General features: G+C 49.8%; 1 protein-coding gene across 6 annotated transcripts in view; it reads right to left on the bottom strand.

Annotated features, from left to right (window-relative positions):
- The window catches only part of LOC139242033 (autism susceptibility gene 2 protein-like), a 162,013-nt gene that overhangs the window by 70,634 nt on the left and 74,419 nt on the right, over positions 1-16,960 (bottom strand). For all 6 annotated transcript variants that reach the window (XM_070870167.1, XM_070870166.1, XM_070870164.1 and 3 more), the window contains one exon: positions 2,782-2,967. In XM_070870167.1, coding sequence (XP_070726268.1) covers positions 2,782-2,967 — 186 coding nt within the window. The remainder of the gene's footprint in view (positions 1-2,781; positions 2,968-16,960) is intronic.

Here is a 16,960-nt window from a genome sequence, read left to right as displayed (position 1 = left end):
CCCGAACCCCTCGATTAGATTCCAGCCAGTAACTCACTCCCGGGTATCTAATAATCTATATATAAACCCCCCGTACCCCTCGAGTAGATTCCAGCCTGTAACTCACTCCCGGGTATCTAATAATCTATATATAATCCCCCCCGAACCCCTCGATTAGATTCCAGCCTGTAACTCACTCCCGGGTATCTGTTATTCTATATATAAACCACCGAACCGCTCGATTAGATTCTAGCCTGTAACTCACTCCCAGGTATCTGTTATTCTATATATAAACCCCCAAACCTCTCGATTGGATTCCAGCCTGTAAGTCACTTCCGGGTATCTAATAATCTATCTATAAACCCCCCCGAACCCCTCGATTAGATTCCAGCCTGTAACTCACTCCCGGGTATCTGTTATTCTTTATATAAACACCCCGAACCCCTCGATTAGATTCCAGTCTGTAACTCACTCCCGGGTATCGAATAATCTATACATAAACCCCCCGAACCCCTCGATTAGATCCCAGCATGTAACTGACTCCCGGGTATCTGTTATTCTATATATAAACCCCGCGAACCCCTCGATTAGATTCCAGCCTGTAACTCACTCCCAGGTATCTGTTATTCTATATATAAACCCCCCGAACCCCTCGAGTAGATTCCAGCCTGTAACTCACTCCCGGGTATCTGTTATTCTATATATAAACCCCCTGAACCCTTCGATTAGATCCCAGCCTGTAACTCACTCCCGGGTATCTGTTATTCTATATATAAATCTCCCCGAACCCCTCGATTAGATTCCAGCCTGTAACTCACTCCCGGGTATCTGTTATTCTATATATAAACCCCCCGTACCCCTCGAGTAGATTCCAGCCTGTAACTCACTCCCGGGTATCTGTTATTCTATATATAAACCACCGAACCGCTCGATTAGATTCTAGCCTGTAACTCACTCCCAGGTATCTGTTATTCTATATATAAACCCCCAAACCTCTCGATTGGATTCCAGCCTGTAAGTCACTCCCGGGTATCTAATAATCTATCTATAAACCCCCCCCGAACCCCTCGATTAGATTCCAGCCTGTAACTCACTCCCGGGTATCTGTTATTCTTTATATAAACACCCCGAACCCCTCGATTAGATTCCAGTCTGTAACTCACTCCCGGGTATCGAATAATCTATACATAAACCCCCCGAACCCCTCGATTAGATCCCAGCCTGTAACTCACTCCCAGGTATCTGTTATTCTATATATAAACCCCCCGAACCCCTCGAGTAGATTCCAGCCTGTAACTCACTCCCGGGTATCTGTTATTCTATATATAAACCTCCGAACCCCTCGATTAGATTCCAGCCTGTAACTCACACCCGGGTATCTAATAATCTATCTATAAACCCCCCGAACCCCTCGATTAGATTCCAGCCTGTAACTCACTCCCGGGTATCTGTTATTCTTTATATAAACCCCTCGATTAGATTCCAGTCTGTAACTCACTACCGGGTATCGAATAATCTATATATAAACCCCCCGAACCCCTCGATTAGATCCCAGCCTGTAACTCACTCCCGGGTATCTGTTATTCTATATATAAACCCCGCGAACCCCTCGATTAGATTCCAGCCTGTAACTCACTCCCAGGTATCTGTTATTCTATATATAAAGCCCCCGAACCCCTCGATTAGATCCCAGACTGTAACTCACTCCCGGGTATCTGTTATTCTATACATAAACCCCCCGAACCCCTCGATTAGATCCCAGCCTGTAACTCACTCCCGGGTATCTGTTATTCTATATATAAACCCCCCGAACCCCTCGATTAGATCCCAGCCTGTAACTCACTCCCAGGTAAAGAGTTCTGTTATTCTATATATAAACCCCCCGAACCCCTCGATTAGATTCCAGCCTGTAACTCACTCCCAGGTATCTGTTATTCTATATATAAACCCCCTGAACCCCTCGATTAGATTCCAGCCTGTAACTCACTCCCGGGAATCTGTTATTCTATATATAAACACCCCGAACACCTCGATTAGATCCCAGCTTGTAGCTCACTCCCAGGTATCTGTTATTCTATATATAAATCCCCCCGAACCCCTCGATTAGATCCCAGCCTGTAACTCACTCCCAGGTAAAGAGTTCTGTTATTCTATATATAAACCCCCCGAACCCCTCGATTAGATTCCAGCCTGTAACTTACTCCCCGGGTATCTGTTATTCTGTATATAAACCCCCCCCCCCCCCTCCGAACCCCTCGATTAGATTCCAGCCTGTAACTCACTCCTGGGGTATGTGTTATTCTATATATAAACCCCCTGAACCCCTCGATTAGATTCCAGCCTGTAACTCACTCCCGGGTATCTGTTATTCTATAAATAAACCCCCCCGAACCCCTTGATCAGATCCCAGCCTGTAACTCACTCCTGGGGTATCTGTTATTCTATATATAAACCCCCGAACCCCTCGATTAGATTCCAGCCTGTAACTCACTCCCGGGTATCTGTTATTCTATATATAAACCCCACCGAACCCCTCGATTAGATTCCAGCCTGTAACTCATTCCCTGGTATCTGTTATTCTATATATAAACCCCACCGAACCCCTCGATTAGATTCCAGCCTGTAACTCACTCCGGGGTATCTGTTATTCTATATATAAATCCCACCGAACCCCTCGATTAGATCCCAGCCTGTAACTCACTCCGGGGTATCTGTTATTCTATATATAAACCCCACCGAACCCCTCGATTAGATCCCAGCCTGTAACTCAGCTATCTGTCGAGTGTGTGTGTGAGCACCAACCTTTTTGGCAGGCGGGGGTTTCCTTCGGTCCCGGTTCCCGTTGTGCTGGTTCTGCTCCCGCTCAGAGCGCTCGGCCCTCCTCCGGCTCTCGCAAGGCGGGCTCGGCCTGTTATCCTCGGTCTTCCTTTTTTCCGGCCGCTTTCGCTGGCCGTCCACTCTGTCGGGGGGCTTCAACACAGTGTCCTTCTGCGGGATGGGGAGGAAGAAAACGAGAGTGTTAACGGCTTATTGACGGGAAGAGCGCCTCGCTGGCTCAATTTTTAGAAACATAGAAAATCGGTGCAGGAGCAGGCCATTCGGCCCTTCGAGCCTGCACCGCCATTCAATAAGATCATGGCTGATCATTCACCTCAGTACCCCATTCCTGCTTTCTCTCCATACCCCTTGATCCCTTTAGTCGTAAGGCCCACATCTAACTCCCTTTTGAATATATTTAGTGAATTGGCCTCAACAACTTTCTGTGGTAGAGAATTCCACATGTTCACAAATCTCTGAGTGAAGAAGTTTCTCCTCATCTCAGTCCTAAATGGCTTACTCCTGATCCTTAGACGGTGACCCCTGGTTCTGGACTTCCCCCAACATCGATTCCTGTGTTAATCCATTTTCGTAGGAAAAATATAAAAGTAGAGTATTTTTTAAATGGTAAGAGATTGGGAAATGTCGGTGTTCAGAGGAACCTGGGGGTCCTTGTACACCAATCACTGAAAGTTAACATGCAGGGATAGCAAGCATTTAATGGTATGTTGGCCTTTATTGCAAGATGATTTGTGTATAAGAGTAAAGACGTCTTACTGCAAATATATCGGGCCCTGGTGAGACCGCACGTGGAGTATTGTGCACAGTTCTGGTCTCCTTACCTAAGGAAGGATATACTTGCCATTGAGAGAGTGCAACGAAGGTTCACCAGACTGATTCCTGGGATGGAGGGATTGTCCTATGAGGAGAGATTGAGTAGACCAGGCCTATATTTACAAAAGGATATACTTGCTTTGGAGGCAGTTCAGAGAAGGTTCACTCGGTTGATTCCGGAGATGAGGGGGTTGACTTATGAGGAAAGGTTGAGGAGGTTGGGCCTCTACTCATTGGAATTCAGAAGAATGAGAGGTGATCTTATCGAAACATATCAGATTATGAGGGGACTTGACAAGGTGGATGCAGAGAGGATGTTTCCACTGATGGGGAGACTGGAACTAGAGGGCACAATCTTAGAATAAGGGGCCGCCCATTTAAAACTGAGATGAGGAGAAATTTCTTCTCTGAGGGTTGTAAATCTGTGGAATTCGTTGCCTCAGAGAGCTGTGGAAGCTGGGACATTGAATGGATTTAAGACAGAGATAGACAGTTTCTTAACTGATAAGGGAATAAGGGGTTATGGGGAGCGGGCAGGGAAGTGGAGCTGAGTCCATGATCGGATCAGCCATGGATCATATTGAATGGCGGAGCAGGCTCGAGGGGCCGTATGGCCTACTCCTGCTTCTATTTCTTATCTCATGTTCTTATGAGTAGGCCATTCAGTCCCTCGAGCCTGCTCCACTGTTCAATGCTGATCTGCGGCCTAACTCCATATACCCGCCTTTGGCTCATATCCCCTCTTTCTTATGTTCTTATATTCACTAAAGTTTAGAAAAATAAGAGGGGTTCTCATTGAAACATACACAATTCTTACAGGGCTTGACAGGGTAGATACAGGGAGGGTGTTTCCCCCCCGGGCTGGGGAATCTAGAACCAGGGGTCACACGGTCTCAGGATAAGGGGTCGGCCATTTCGGACTGAGATGAGGAGAAACTTCTTCACTCAGAGAGGGGTGAATCTTTGGAATTCTCTGCCCCAGAGGGCTGTGGAGGCTCAGTCTTTGAGTATATTCAAGACAGAGATCGATAGATTTTTGGATATTAAGGGAACAAGAGTTATGGGGATAATGAAGAAAAGTGGAGTTGAGGTCGAAGATCAGCGATGATCTCGGTGAATAGCAGAGTAGGCTCGAGGGGCCGAATGGCTGACTCCTGCTCCCAATTCTTACGTTCTTATGTTCAAGATGTCTCACAACTCAGCACATTATAACCGTTCTGTGTCCAGGAATTTCAATGGTTTTACACCATAAGAATGACTTGCATTTCTATAGCGCCCTTCATGACCACCGGGCGTCTCAAAGCACTTTACAGCCAAAGAAGTCACTGTTGTAATGTAGGAAACGTGGCAGCCAATTTGCACACAGCAAGCTCCCACAAACAGCAATTTAATAATGACCAGATCATCTGTTTTAGTGATGTTGGTTTGAGAGATAATTATTGGCTTGGACATAGAAACATAGAAAGTAGGTACAGGAGTAGGCCATTCGGCCCTTCGAACCTGCACCACCATTCAATATGATCATGGCTGATCATTCATCTCAGTACCCCATTCCTGCTTTCTCTCCATACCCCTCGATCCCTTTAGCCGTAAAGCCACATCTAACTCCCTTTTCAATATATCTAACAAACTGGCCTCAACAACTTTCTGTGGCAGAGAATTCCACAGGTTCACAATTCTCTGAGTGAAGAAATTTCTCCTCATCTCGGTCCTAAATGGCTTACCCCTTATCCTTAGACTGTGACCCCTGGTTCTGGACTTCCCCAACATCGGGAACATTCTTCCCGCATCTAACCTGTCCAGTCCCGTCAGAATTTGATATGTTTCTATGAGATCCCCTCTCATTCTTCTAAACTCCAGTGAATACAGGCTCAGTCGATCCAGTCTCTCCTCATATGTCAGTCCCGCCATCCCGGGAATCAGTCTGGTGAACCTTCGCTGCACTCCCTCAATAGCAAGAACGTCCTTCCTCAGATTAGGAGACCAAAACTGAACACAATACTCCAGGTGAGGCCTCACCAAGGCCCTGTACAACTGCAGTAACACCTCCCTGTTCCTATACTCAAATCCTCTCGCTATGAAGGCCAACATGCCATTTGCCTTCTTCACCGCCTGCTGTACCTGCATGTCAACTTTCAATGACTGATGTACCATGAGACCGGGGAGAACTCCCCTGCTCTTTTTCGAATTGGTGCCATGGGATCCTTTTCGTCCACCTGAGAGGGGAGACAACGGGGCCTCGGTTTAACGTCTCATCCGAATGACGGCACCTTCGACGGTGCAGTGCTCCCTCAGCACTGCACTGGGAGTGTCAGCCTGGATTATGTGTTCAAGTCCCTGGAGTGGGACTTGAACCCACAACCTTCTGACTCAGAGGCGAGAGTGCTGCCCACGACTGACATGTAAACTAGCTTGAAAATTAATGAACAAAAATGCAACATTAAAGGCACTATTTTAAAATATCGCTGCAGTTTTGTTGGACTGAAACATTCTAATTACTATAGCGTAGATCTTTAGATCATTGACTGGTTGCTGCTCATTTATCTTGGCTTTCTGACTAACTAAAGAACATAAGAAATAGGAGCAGGAGTAGGCCTTACGGCCCCTCGAGCCTGCTCCGCTATTCCTGGCTGAACTTCTACCCCAACTCCACTTTCCCGCCCCATCTCCATAGGTTCCCTGGGCGCCCAAAAATCTATCGCTCTCAAGTATGCTCGAAGACTGAGCCTCCACAGCTCTCTGGGGCAGAGAATTCCAGAGATTCACCGCCCTCTGAGTGAAGGAGTTTCTCCGCATCTCAGTCCTAAATGGCCGACCCTTTATCCTGAGACTGTGACCCCTGGTTCTTGACTCCCCAGCCCGGGGAGAACACCCTCCCTGCATCTACCCTGTCAAGCTCTAAGAATTTTATAATGTTTCAATGAGATCACCTCTTATTCTTTGAAACTCCAGAGAATGTAGGACGAATCTACACAAACTCTCCTCAAAGGACAAGACTCTCATTCCACTCTCTCCCCATAGCCCTGTATCAATCCCCAACTAATCCCACTGCCCCGCTCTCTCCCCATAGCCCTGTATCAATCCCAAACTAATCCCACTGTCCCATATCAATCTCCAAACTAATCCCACTGCCCCGCTCTCTCCCCATAACCCTGTATCAATCTCCAAACTAATCCCACTGCCCCGCTCTCTCCTCCCATAGCCCTGTATCAATCCCCAAACTAATCCCACTGCCCCGCTCTCTCCCCATAGCCCTGTATCAATCCCAAACTAATCCCACTGTCCCGCTCTCTCTCCATAGCCCTGTATCAATCCCAAACTAATCTTACTGCCCCACTCTCCCCATAGCCCTGTATCAATCCCAAACTAATCCCACTGCCCCGCTCTCTTCCCATAGCCCTGTATCAATCCCCAAACTAATCCCACTGCCCCGCTCTTTCCCCATAGCCCTGTATCAATCCCCAAACTAATCCCACTGCCCCGCTCTCTCCCCATAGTCCTGTATCAATCCCAAACTAATCCCATAGCCCTGTATCAATCCCCAAACTAATCCCACTGCCCCGCTCTCTCCCCATAGTCCTGTATCAATCCCAAACTAATCCCACTGCCCCGCTCTCTCCCCATTGCCCTGTATCAATCCCAAAACTAAATTCCCATAGTCGTGTATCTTCCACAGCTTCAGGTGTTTATCTACCCTCTGCTGAGAAGAAGCAATGGTCAATGCTCGCTCAGTTAATCATTATAATTCTCCAATCGTAAGATTCTGGCTAGCCAAGGACATCAAGAGACATGGAGCCAAGGCGGGTGGATGGAGTTTTAATACAGATCAGCCATGATCTCATTGAACGGTGCAACAGGCTCAAGGCGCTGAATGGCCTCCTCCTGTCCCAAATATCAGGAATATTTTGAAGAGAAATGGATTTGCTCTTAGAAGGCAGTAGACATTAGCAAGGCATTATTTACTGCCAGAGTATTTCCTGACATCATCATCATCATAGGCAGTCCCTCGGAATCGAGGAAGACTTGCTTCCACTCTTAAAATGAGTCCTTAGGTGGCTGAACAGTCCAATACGAGAACCACAGTCCCTGTCACAGGTGGGACAGACAGACGTTGAGGGAAGGGGAGGGTGGGACTGGTTTGCCGCACGCTCCTTCCGCTGCCTGCACTTGGTTTCTGCATGCTCTCGGCGACAAGACTCGAGGCGCTCAGCGCCCTCCCGGATGCACTTCCTCCACTTAGGGCGGACTGGTCTTTGGGCCAGGGACTCCCAGATGTCGGTGGGGATGTTGCACTTTATCAGGGAGGCTTTGAGGGTGGTCCCTGTAATGTTTCCTCTGCCCACCTTTGGCTCGTTTGCTGTGTAGGAGTTCCGAGTAGAGCGCTTGCTTTGGGAGTCTCGTGTCGGGGGCATGCGGACAATGTGGCCCTGCCCAGCGGAGCTGGTCGAGTGTGGTCAGTGCTTCGATGCTGGGGACGTTGGGCCTGGTCGAGGACGCTAACGTTGGTGCGTCTGTCCTCCCGGGGGATTTGCAGGATCTTGCGGAGACATCGTTCTACGGACACTACAGTGTCAGCTTATGGGTTTGGAGGTGGGTCAGGATTTATGGCAGGACTCACCGCAAACGGACTACTTTACAGCGAACAGAGTCTACTTCAGCGCAGGAGAGCAAACAGTCTACAGGGTCGACTTCAAAAGAGTTTCCCACGAACGACAGCAAACAGAAATCCTGAGCCAAACTACAGCAATGTCTCCATCTCTTCCAGGCATGACTGATGTGTGTGTGTGTGGGAGGGGGGGGGGGGGAGGGGGAAATTGGCACAATCCTCTCCATTGTGGTTGGGAATATGAAGCCGTTTACTGCCCACGTCTCGCTTCCCCAGAGGTATTAAGAGTTAATCACCTGGGGTGGCATTCAATGAGTGTGTGTGGAGCCCCGACCTTGTCGGAATCAGTTTGACCTTTAGAATAATCCAGCGCCGGGTTCATGGGTTCTTTGTTTAAGAATTCATAGCAACACATTGCTATTAAGAACTAGTTGGTTTACTAGCAAAGCTTTAACAATCGCATGACACATTACCAGTTCATCCACCAGGCTGACAACCACCTGCCTCGTCGTGGATCCCCCGAACCCAACGGGCTGGGGTTTTATTGCGTCTTGTGAACATCACGTGACTGGCTAAGCCGCTCCCAACGTGCGAGTGTGGAGGCCCCGACCTGCATGAGATCACCAGCGGCAGGTCGGGGCCATAAAAGGAGCAGCATGGGGGCCTCGGGGAGCATGGCGCAGGCATACTACTCCAGGGAGCAGTGCCGATCGGTGATTGGAGCGTGGGCAGGTACAGCAGGAGCTGCGAAGTCGGGGCGAAGGAGCGGTGAGAGTGTAGAGGGACGTGAGCGGGGCCAGAGAGGCAAGGACCCAGGGGCAGCACGGGCCAGCCTACACTGCGATATGTGCGCGCACTAGGTCCGTCCTGCTTAACCCTGGACTAAGACCTAGCTCCGTCAAGCCCGTGTGGTAGCTGGTGTGCAACACGTTAAAAAAATCCACGCACAGGCATCTTCCACCCGTCAGGATGTAGTTCAGGATCTGGACTATTAGGTCCTTCATTGAAACACCTGTGAACTCATACCTTTTGGCGTGGAAGCAAGTCATCCTCGTTTCGAGGAGCTGCCTATGATGATGATGCTCAAGAATTCATAGCAACACATTGCTATTAAGAACTAGTTGGTTTATTAACAAAAGGGCACTCCCTCAGTGCTGCCCCTCCGACAGTGCGGCGCTCCCTCAGTACTGCCCCTCTGACAGTGCGGTGCTCCCTCAGTACTGTCCCTCCGACAGTGCGGCGCTCCCTCAGTACCGCCCCTCCGACAGTGCGGTGCTCCCTCAGTACCGCCCCTCCGACAGTGCGGCGCTCCCTCAACGCCAGCCCTCCGACAGTGCGGCGCTCCCTCAGTACCGCCCCTCCGACAGTGCGGCGCTCCCTCAGCGCCAGCCCTCCGACAGTGCGGCGCTCCCTCAGTACCGCCCCTCCGACAGTGCGGCGCTCCCTCAGTACCGCCCCTCCGACAGTGCGCCGCTCCCTCAGCACTGCCCCTCCGACAGTGCGCCGCTCTCTCAGCACTGCCCCTCCGACAGTGCGGCGTTCCCTCAGCGCCAGCCCTCCGACAGTGCGGCGCTCCCTCAGTACTGCCCCTCTGACAGTGCGCCGCTACCTCAGCACTGCCCCTCCGACAGTGCGGCGTTCCCTCAGTACCACCCCTCCGACAGTGCGCCGCTCCCTCAGCACTGGCCCTCCGACAATCACACTACACATTACCAGTTTATCCACCAGGCTCACAACCACCTGCCTCATCGTGGATCTCCAGAAGCCAACGGGCTGGGGTTTTATTGAGTCTTGTGAACATCACGTGACTGGCTAAGCCCCTCACAGACGCATACGTTACAAGCGCCTTTCACGGGCCATTTATAACCTGCTGCTGGCACACAAATTAACAGATTTGTCAAAGTGTGCCAATAGAGGTAGGATTTCAACTGGTTACCCGTGGGTGGTGAATCCAGTACCATAAATACCAGGCTACCAAACCCAAGGGAATAATTACAAGGCAGTGATCTAGAGGGGCTATTGCAAACTACCGGAAGCACAAGCTCCAACAATTCAGAGCCGACGTTACGTCCTCAAAAGTCCCAGGGTGTAGGGTTATTTTTAAACTCGGTTCAATATTGTGTGTGGTTACTTCCAGTCAGTCAGTGGCTAATTATAACAAAATTGGCTCGTGTTAACGACATTATAATCATTAATCCTGGGCTGCAGACGCGCAGAACCAGCCCAGTGACGCCGGTAGGCAACAGATCAGAGGCGACAGGTAACGCATTTGGGGAGGGCCAACAAGGCAAAGGAATACACTATAAACGGTAGGACACTGAGGTGGAGAGGAACAGAGGGACCTTTGAGTACAGGTCCACAGATCCCTGAAAGTAGCAGGCCAGGTAGGTAAGATGGTTAAAAGACATACGGGATACTTGCCTTTATTGGCCGGGGCATGGAATACAAGAGCAGGGAGGTTATGCTTGAACTGTATAAAACACTGGTTAGGCCACAGCTGGAGTACTGCGTGCAGTTCTGGTCACCACATTACAGGACAGATGTGATTGCACTGGAGAGGGTGCAGAGGAGATTTACCAGGATATTGCCTGGACTGGAGAATTTTAGCGTTGAGGAAAGATTGGGTAGGCTGGGGTTGTTTTCTTTGGAACAGAGGAGACCTTACTGAGGTGTAGAAAATTACGACGGGCCTAGATAGAGTGGATAGGACGGACCTGTTTCTCTTAGCAGAGGGGTCAACAACCAGGGGGCCTAGATTTAAAGTAATTGGTAGAAGGTTTAGAGGGGATTAGAGGGGAAATTTCTTCATCCAGAGGGTGGTGGGGGTAGGGGCGGAACTCACTGCCTGAAAGGGTGGTAGAGGCAAAAACCCTCACCACATCTAAAAAGTACTTGGATGTGCACTAGAAGTGCCGTAAGCTACCGGGCTACGGACCTGGAGATGGAAAGTGGGATTAGGCTAGATGCCCCTTGTCGGCCGGCGCGGAAATGGCCTCTTTCCATGCTGTAAATGTCAATGATTCTACGATCAAAGACGTCAAAGGTAACAGAGCCCAGAGAATGTGGCCCAGCCTGCATCTCCATCCCACAGTCCTCTACATTGGGGGGGGGGGGGGGGGGGTGGGTGGTGGGTGGTGACTGAGCTGTACCAAGTCCAGGGTTACCAGCCCGCCCTAATCAGTGCAATCAGGGTTTCGAAAGGAAGAACTTGCATTTCTTTCACAAGCTCAGGCTGTCCCAAAAGCGCTCCCATCCACTGAAGTACTTTTGGAAGTGTAGACACTGCTGTAATGTAGGAAATAGGCAGCCAATTTGCAGCCCCACACAGCAACATGTTAAATGACCAAATAATCTGTTTATCAGTGATGTCGGTCCAGGGATAAATATTGGCCAGGATACAGGGGAGAACTCCCGTGCTGCTCTTCCAATAGTGGCTGTGGGAGTTTTTACATCTACCCTAGAGTGAACACTGGGGGCGCGGTATAATGTCTCATCTCAAATGTGACACCTCCGACAATGCGGCGCTCCCTCAGTACCGCCCCTCCGACAGGGCGGCGCTCCCTCACTAATGGCACCTGGAAGTGCCGGCCTTGAATCCCTGGGGTGGGCCTTGATCCCACAACCCAACGTTCAGAGGCAACAGAGCAACAGAACAAACTGAGCTCTGGCCAACACCTGTTGGCTGCACCCATATACAGTGCTTTATTATCACTGGGGAGGGAATTCCGCCATGAGGCACCCACACAAACTATCAACCTGATTCTTACAACAGATTTTACAGTCATTCATCCAAACTCAATGAAATTCCAAATTAATTACAACTTGAAACTCATTCCGTATGTCCGTTATTTCCCCAAACCCCTCGATTAGATTCCAGCCTGTAACTCACTCTCGGGTATCTGTTATTCTGTATATAAACCCCCAGAACCCCTCGATTAGATTCCAGCCTGTAACTCACTCCCGGGTATCTGTTATTCTATATATAAACCCCCGGAACCCCTCGATTAGATTCCAGCCTGTAACTCACTCCCGGGTATCTGTTATTCTGTATATAAACCCCCGGAACCCCTCGATTAGATTCCAGCCTGTAACTCACTCCCGGGTATCTGTTATTCTGTATATAAACCCCCGGAACCCCTCGATTAGATTCCAGCCTGTAACTCACTCCCATGTATCTGTTATTCTGTATATAAACCCACCCGAACCCCTCGATTAGATTCCAGCCTGTAACTCACTCCCGGGTATCTGTTATTCTATATATAAACCCCCCTGAACCTCTCGATTAGATTCCAGCCTGTAACTCACTCCCGGGTATCGGTTATTCTACATATAAACCCCCCTGAACCCTGGATTAGATTCCAGCCTGTAACTCACTCCCGGGTATCTGTTATTCTGTATATAAACCCCCCCGAACCCCTCGATTAGATTCCAGCCTGTAACTCACTCCCGGGTATCTGTTATTCTATATATAAACCCCCCTGAACCCCTCGATTAGATTCCAGCCTGTAACTCACTCCCGGGTATCTGTTACTCTATATATAAACCCCACACCTGAAGCCTCTCGAATGGGTAGGGTGCCCCAGTGGCTCATCGATAGGCAGCACAGCAACATAGAGGAGCAATATTGTCAGTCGGTCCTTTTTGGAGTTAAGCAATGGCATGGGTCATGGAGGAAACACGTGGGGAGCGTTGCACACAAGCGGAAATACCCTCGACGACTGGCCACACACCAGGCGGTATCACTTCCACCCGAGATAAGCTTTATGCTGAGAAATGGTGTGACTGCCAAGTTTCCCTCAGAACCCATGAGCCGAACAGCGGAAACGACCCAAGGGCCTGGTTTCAACACCGATACCAGAACCATCAGGATTAACAGAAACAGGCTGAGCTTCTTTTCTCCAGAAAAGAGAAGGACGAGGGATAACTTATTGCTCTTTGACTGGGTTGACGTAGAGAAGCTGTGTTCAGTCACATCCAGTCTGGTCACCACTCACAAGTGTGCTCGCTAACCGACATTGGCTCAATTTTAAAATTCTCATCCTTGTTTTCAAATCCCTCTGTGGTCTGTCCAAGACCTCGCTCTGTCAAGCCCGTGTGGTGACTGATGTGCAACGGTCACCACACGTTAAAAAAATCCACGCACAGGCATCTTCCACCCTTCAGGATGTAGTTCAGGATCTGGAATATTAGATCCTTCATTGAAACATAGAAAATATGCAGGAGTAGGTCATTCGGCCCTTCGAGCCTGCACCACCATTTCAATATCATGGCTGATTGTGCACTTCAATACCCAATTCCTGCTTTCTCTCCATACCCCTTGATCCCTTTGGCCGTAAGGGCCACATCTAACTCCCTTTGGAATATATCTAATGAACTGGCCTCAGCAACTCTGTGGTAGAGAATTCCACAGGTTCACAATTCTCTGGGTGAAGAAGTTTCTCCTCAGCTCGGTCCTAAACGGCTTACCCCTTATCCTTAGACTGGACTTCCCCAACATCGGGCACATTCTTCCTGCATCTAACCTGTCCAATCCCGTCAGAATTTTATGTTTCTATGAGGTCCCCTCTCATTCTTCCAAATTCCAGTGAATTAAGCCTAGTTGATCCAGTCTTTCTTCATAAGTCAGTCCTGTCATCCCAGGAATCAGCCTGGTGAACCTTCGCTGCACTCCCTCAATAGCAAGAACATCCTTCCTCAGATTCGGAGACCAAAACTGAACACAATATTCAAGGTGTGGTCTCACTAAGGCCCTGTACAACTGCAGTAAGACCTCCCTGCTCCTATACTCAAATCCTCTCGCTATGAAGGCCAACATGTCATCTATCAATGACTGATGAACCATGACACCCAGGTCTTATTGCACCTCCCCATTTCCTAATCTATCACCATTCAGATAATAATCTGCCTTCCTGTTTTTAGCACCAAAGTGGATAACCTGTGAACTGTCTTTTTTGGCGTGGAAGCAAGTCATCCTCGCTTCGAGGGACTGCCTAAGATGATAACTACTTCAGGGACTTGAACACAAAAGTGCAGGCTGACATTCCAGTGCAGTACTGAGAGAGCGCTGCACTGTCAGAGGTGCTGTCTTTCAGATGAGACAGTAAACCGAGACCCTGTCTGCTCTCTCGGGTGGGCGCAAATGATCCCATGGCCACTATTTCGCAGAAGAGGAGGGGAGTTCTCCCCGGTGTCCTGGGCCAATATTTCTCCCTCAATCACATCACTAAAACAGTTTACCTGGTCGCGATCACATTGCTGTTTGTGGGAGCTTGCTGTGTGCAAATTGGCTGCTGCATTTCCTGCATTACTACACTCCAAAAAAAAATTAAAATAGGCTGTGAAGCACTTGAGGCTGTCCGGTGGTTACGAACAGTGCTATAGAAATGCAAGCCTTTCGTTCTTGCGTCAGGGGAGAGCAGAACTCGATGTATTAAATGCAAGATGGTCACCAATCCATCCAATCGGTAATTAAAGGGGAATTACTTCACCCAGAGTGTGTTGAGAATGTGGAACTCGCTGCCACAGGGAATAACTGAGGCGAATACCATAGATACACTGAATGGAAAGCTAAACAGAAAGACAGACTTGCGTTTATATAGTGCCTTTCACGGCCACCTCAAAGCGCTTTGCAGTCAACGAAGTACTTTTTGGCGTGTAATCACTGCTGTAATTCGGGAAGCGTGGCCGCCAATTTGCACACAACAAGCTCCCACAAACAGCAATGTGATCAAGAGCAGATATAGTCTGTTTTTGTTACGTTGATCGAGGGATAAATATTGGCCCCGGGACACGAGGGAGAAAGGGAGAGCGAGGATGTGTTGATGGGGTGGGAAGAGGAAATAAGTGGTTATGGGGAGCAGGTGGGGAAGTGGAGCTGAGTCCATGATCGGATCAGCCATGATCTTATTAAATGGCGGAGCAGGCTCGAGGGGCCGTATGGCCTGCTCCCATTTCTTACGTCCTTATGAACACTGGCTGGTTTTCTGTGCTGCTGTACACGATGCAGCACGTAGAACCAACACATTTGAGGTGACAGCTGCAACGAGGTGCTGCGACAAACAGTTCTTGAAGCTAAGCTCGTGGCGATACTCTGCACACGCTGTCTTTCACAGCTCCTTTTTTGAAACCACATCTGTGAACGAACTGGATTGAAGAGGTTGTTTACGAGAGAGAGACAGAGAGAGAGACAGAGAGAGAGAGACAGAGAGAGAGAGACAGAGAGAGAGAGACAGAGAGAGAGAGACAGAGAGAGAGAGACAGAGAGAGAGAGACAGAGAGAGACACAGAGAGAGAGACACAGAGAGAGAGACACAGAGAGAGAGAGACACAGAGAGAGAGAGAGAGAGAGAGACACAGAGAGAGAGAGAGAGAGAGAGAGAGGGGGGGAATGGAGCGAAGAGAAGCCGATTGAGGCGGCCGGGGGAGGAGAGGTGAGCGGCTGCATGGCCACAGACCCGCGAGGCAGTCCTCGCGGACTGCCACAGGGGCAGTTCTCAATTCGGCTCAGTCACGCTGCCTGCGGCCCAACTTCCCTGATCTCATCGCTGCTTGTTATTTAGACAAACATGCTCATTAAGTTGTCCAAACAAGAAAAAAAAACATCAGGGCGTTAATCATACGTTTAACTCTTTCGACGGCTCAAAGGGCTCCTGAATGAGCTTCCCCCTGCCCCCGCCACTCCTGCCCCAATGTGCCTTTGCTGCACAACCTGGGGTGGAGTGGGATTAATGAGATCGGGGGGGGAGGGTGGGGGGAGAGAAAAGAGGGTCGATGAGACCCAGAAAAGGGGGTCGACTTCAAATTTGTGCCTGCAAAGCCTGGCTTCCTGTTGTCACGTTTTTGCCACTCTTGTCAACTGTTCCTACCCCACCATCATCATAGGCAGTCCCTCGGAATCGAGGAAGATTGCTTCCACTATTAACATGAATCCTTAGGTGGCTGAACAGTCCAATACGAGAGCCACAGTCCCCGTCACAGGTGGGACAGACAGACGTTGAGGGAAGGGGAGGGTGGGACTGGTTTGCCACACGCTCCTTCCGCTGCCTGCGCTTGGTTTCTGCACGCTCTCGGCGACGAGACTCGAGGTGCTCAGCGCCCTCCCAGATGCACTTCCTCCACTTAGGGGCGGACTGGTCTTGGGCCCAGGGACTCCCAGGTGTCAGTGGGGATGTTGCACTTTATCAGGGAGGCTTTGAGGGTGGTCCCTGTAACGTTTCCTCTGCCCACCCTGGGTTCGCTTGCCGTGAAGGAGTTCAGAGTAGAGCGCTTGCTTTGGGGAGTCTCGTGTCGGGGGCATGCGGACAATGTGGCCCTGCCCAGCAGAGCTGGTCGAGTGTGGTCAGTGCTTCGATGTTGGGGACGTTGGCCTGGTCGAGGTCGCTAATGTTGGTGCGTCTGTCCTCCCAGGTGATTTGCAGGATCTTGCGTTGATGGTATTTCTCCAGCGACTTGAGGTGTCTACTGTACATGGGGGGGGGGGGGGGGGGAAGGAGGAGGAGGGGAAAGGGAAGGAGGGGAAAAGAGGGTCGACCAGACCCAGAAAAGGTCAAATTTGTGGCTGCTAAGCCTGGTTTCCTGTTATCACGTTTTTGTCACTCTTGTCAACTGTTCTTACCCATCACCGAAGCAAGTTCATTATGTCCACATTCCTATGTAAACCAGTCACATAGTAATTGCACACAGCCGCCACAGCTCCAAGGAACCGGGCTGCAAAGTGGAGTTGCA

Source organism: Pristiophorus japonicus, unplaced genomic scaffold (assembly GCF_044704955.1).
Source record: "Pristiophorus japonicus isolate sPriJap1 unplaced genomic scaffold, sPriJap1.hap1 HAP1_SCAFFOLD_118, whole genome shotgun sequence".
NCBI lineage: Eukaryota > Metazoa > Chordata > Chondrichthyes > Pristiophoridae > Pristiophorus > Pristiophorus japonicus.
Note: the sequence above shows the minus strand (reverse complement) of the source record. Positions and strands in the feature narration are given on the sequence as shown.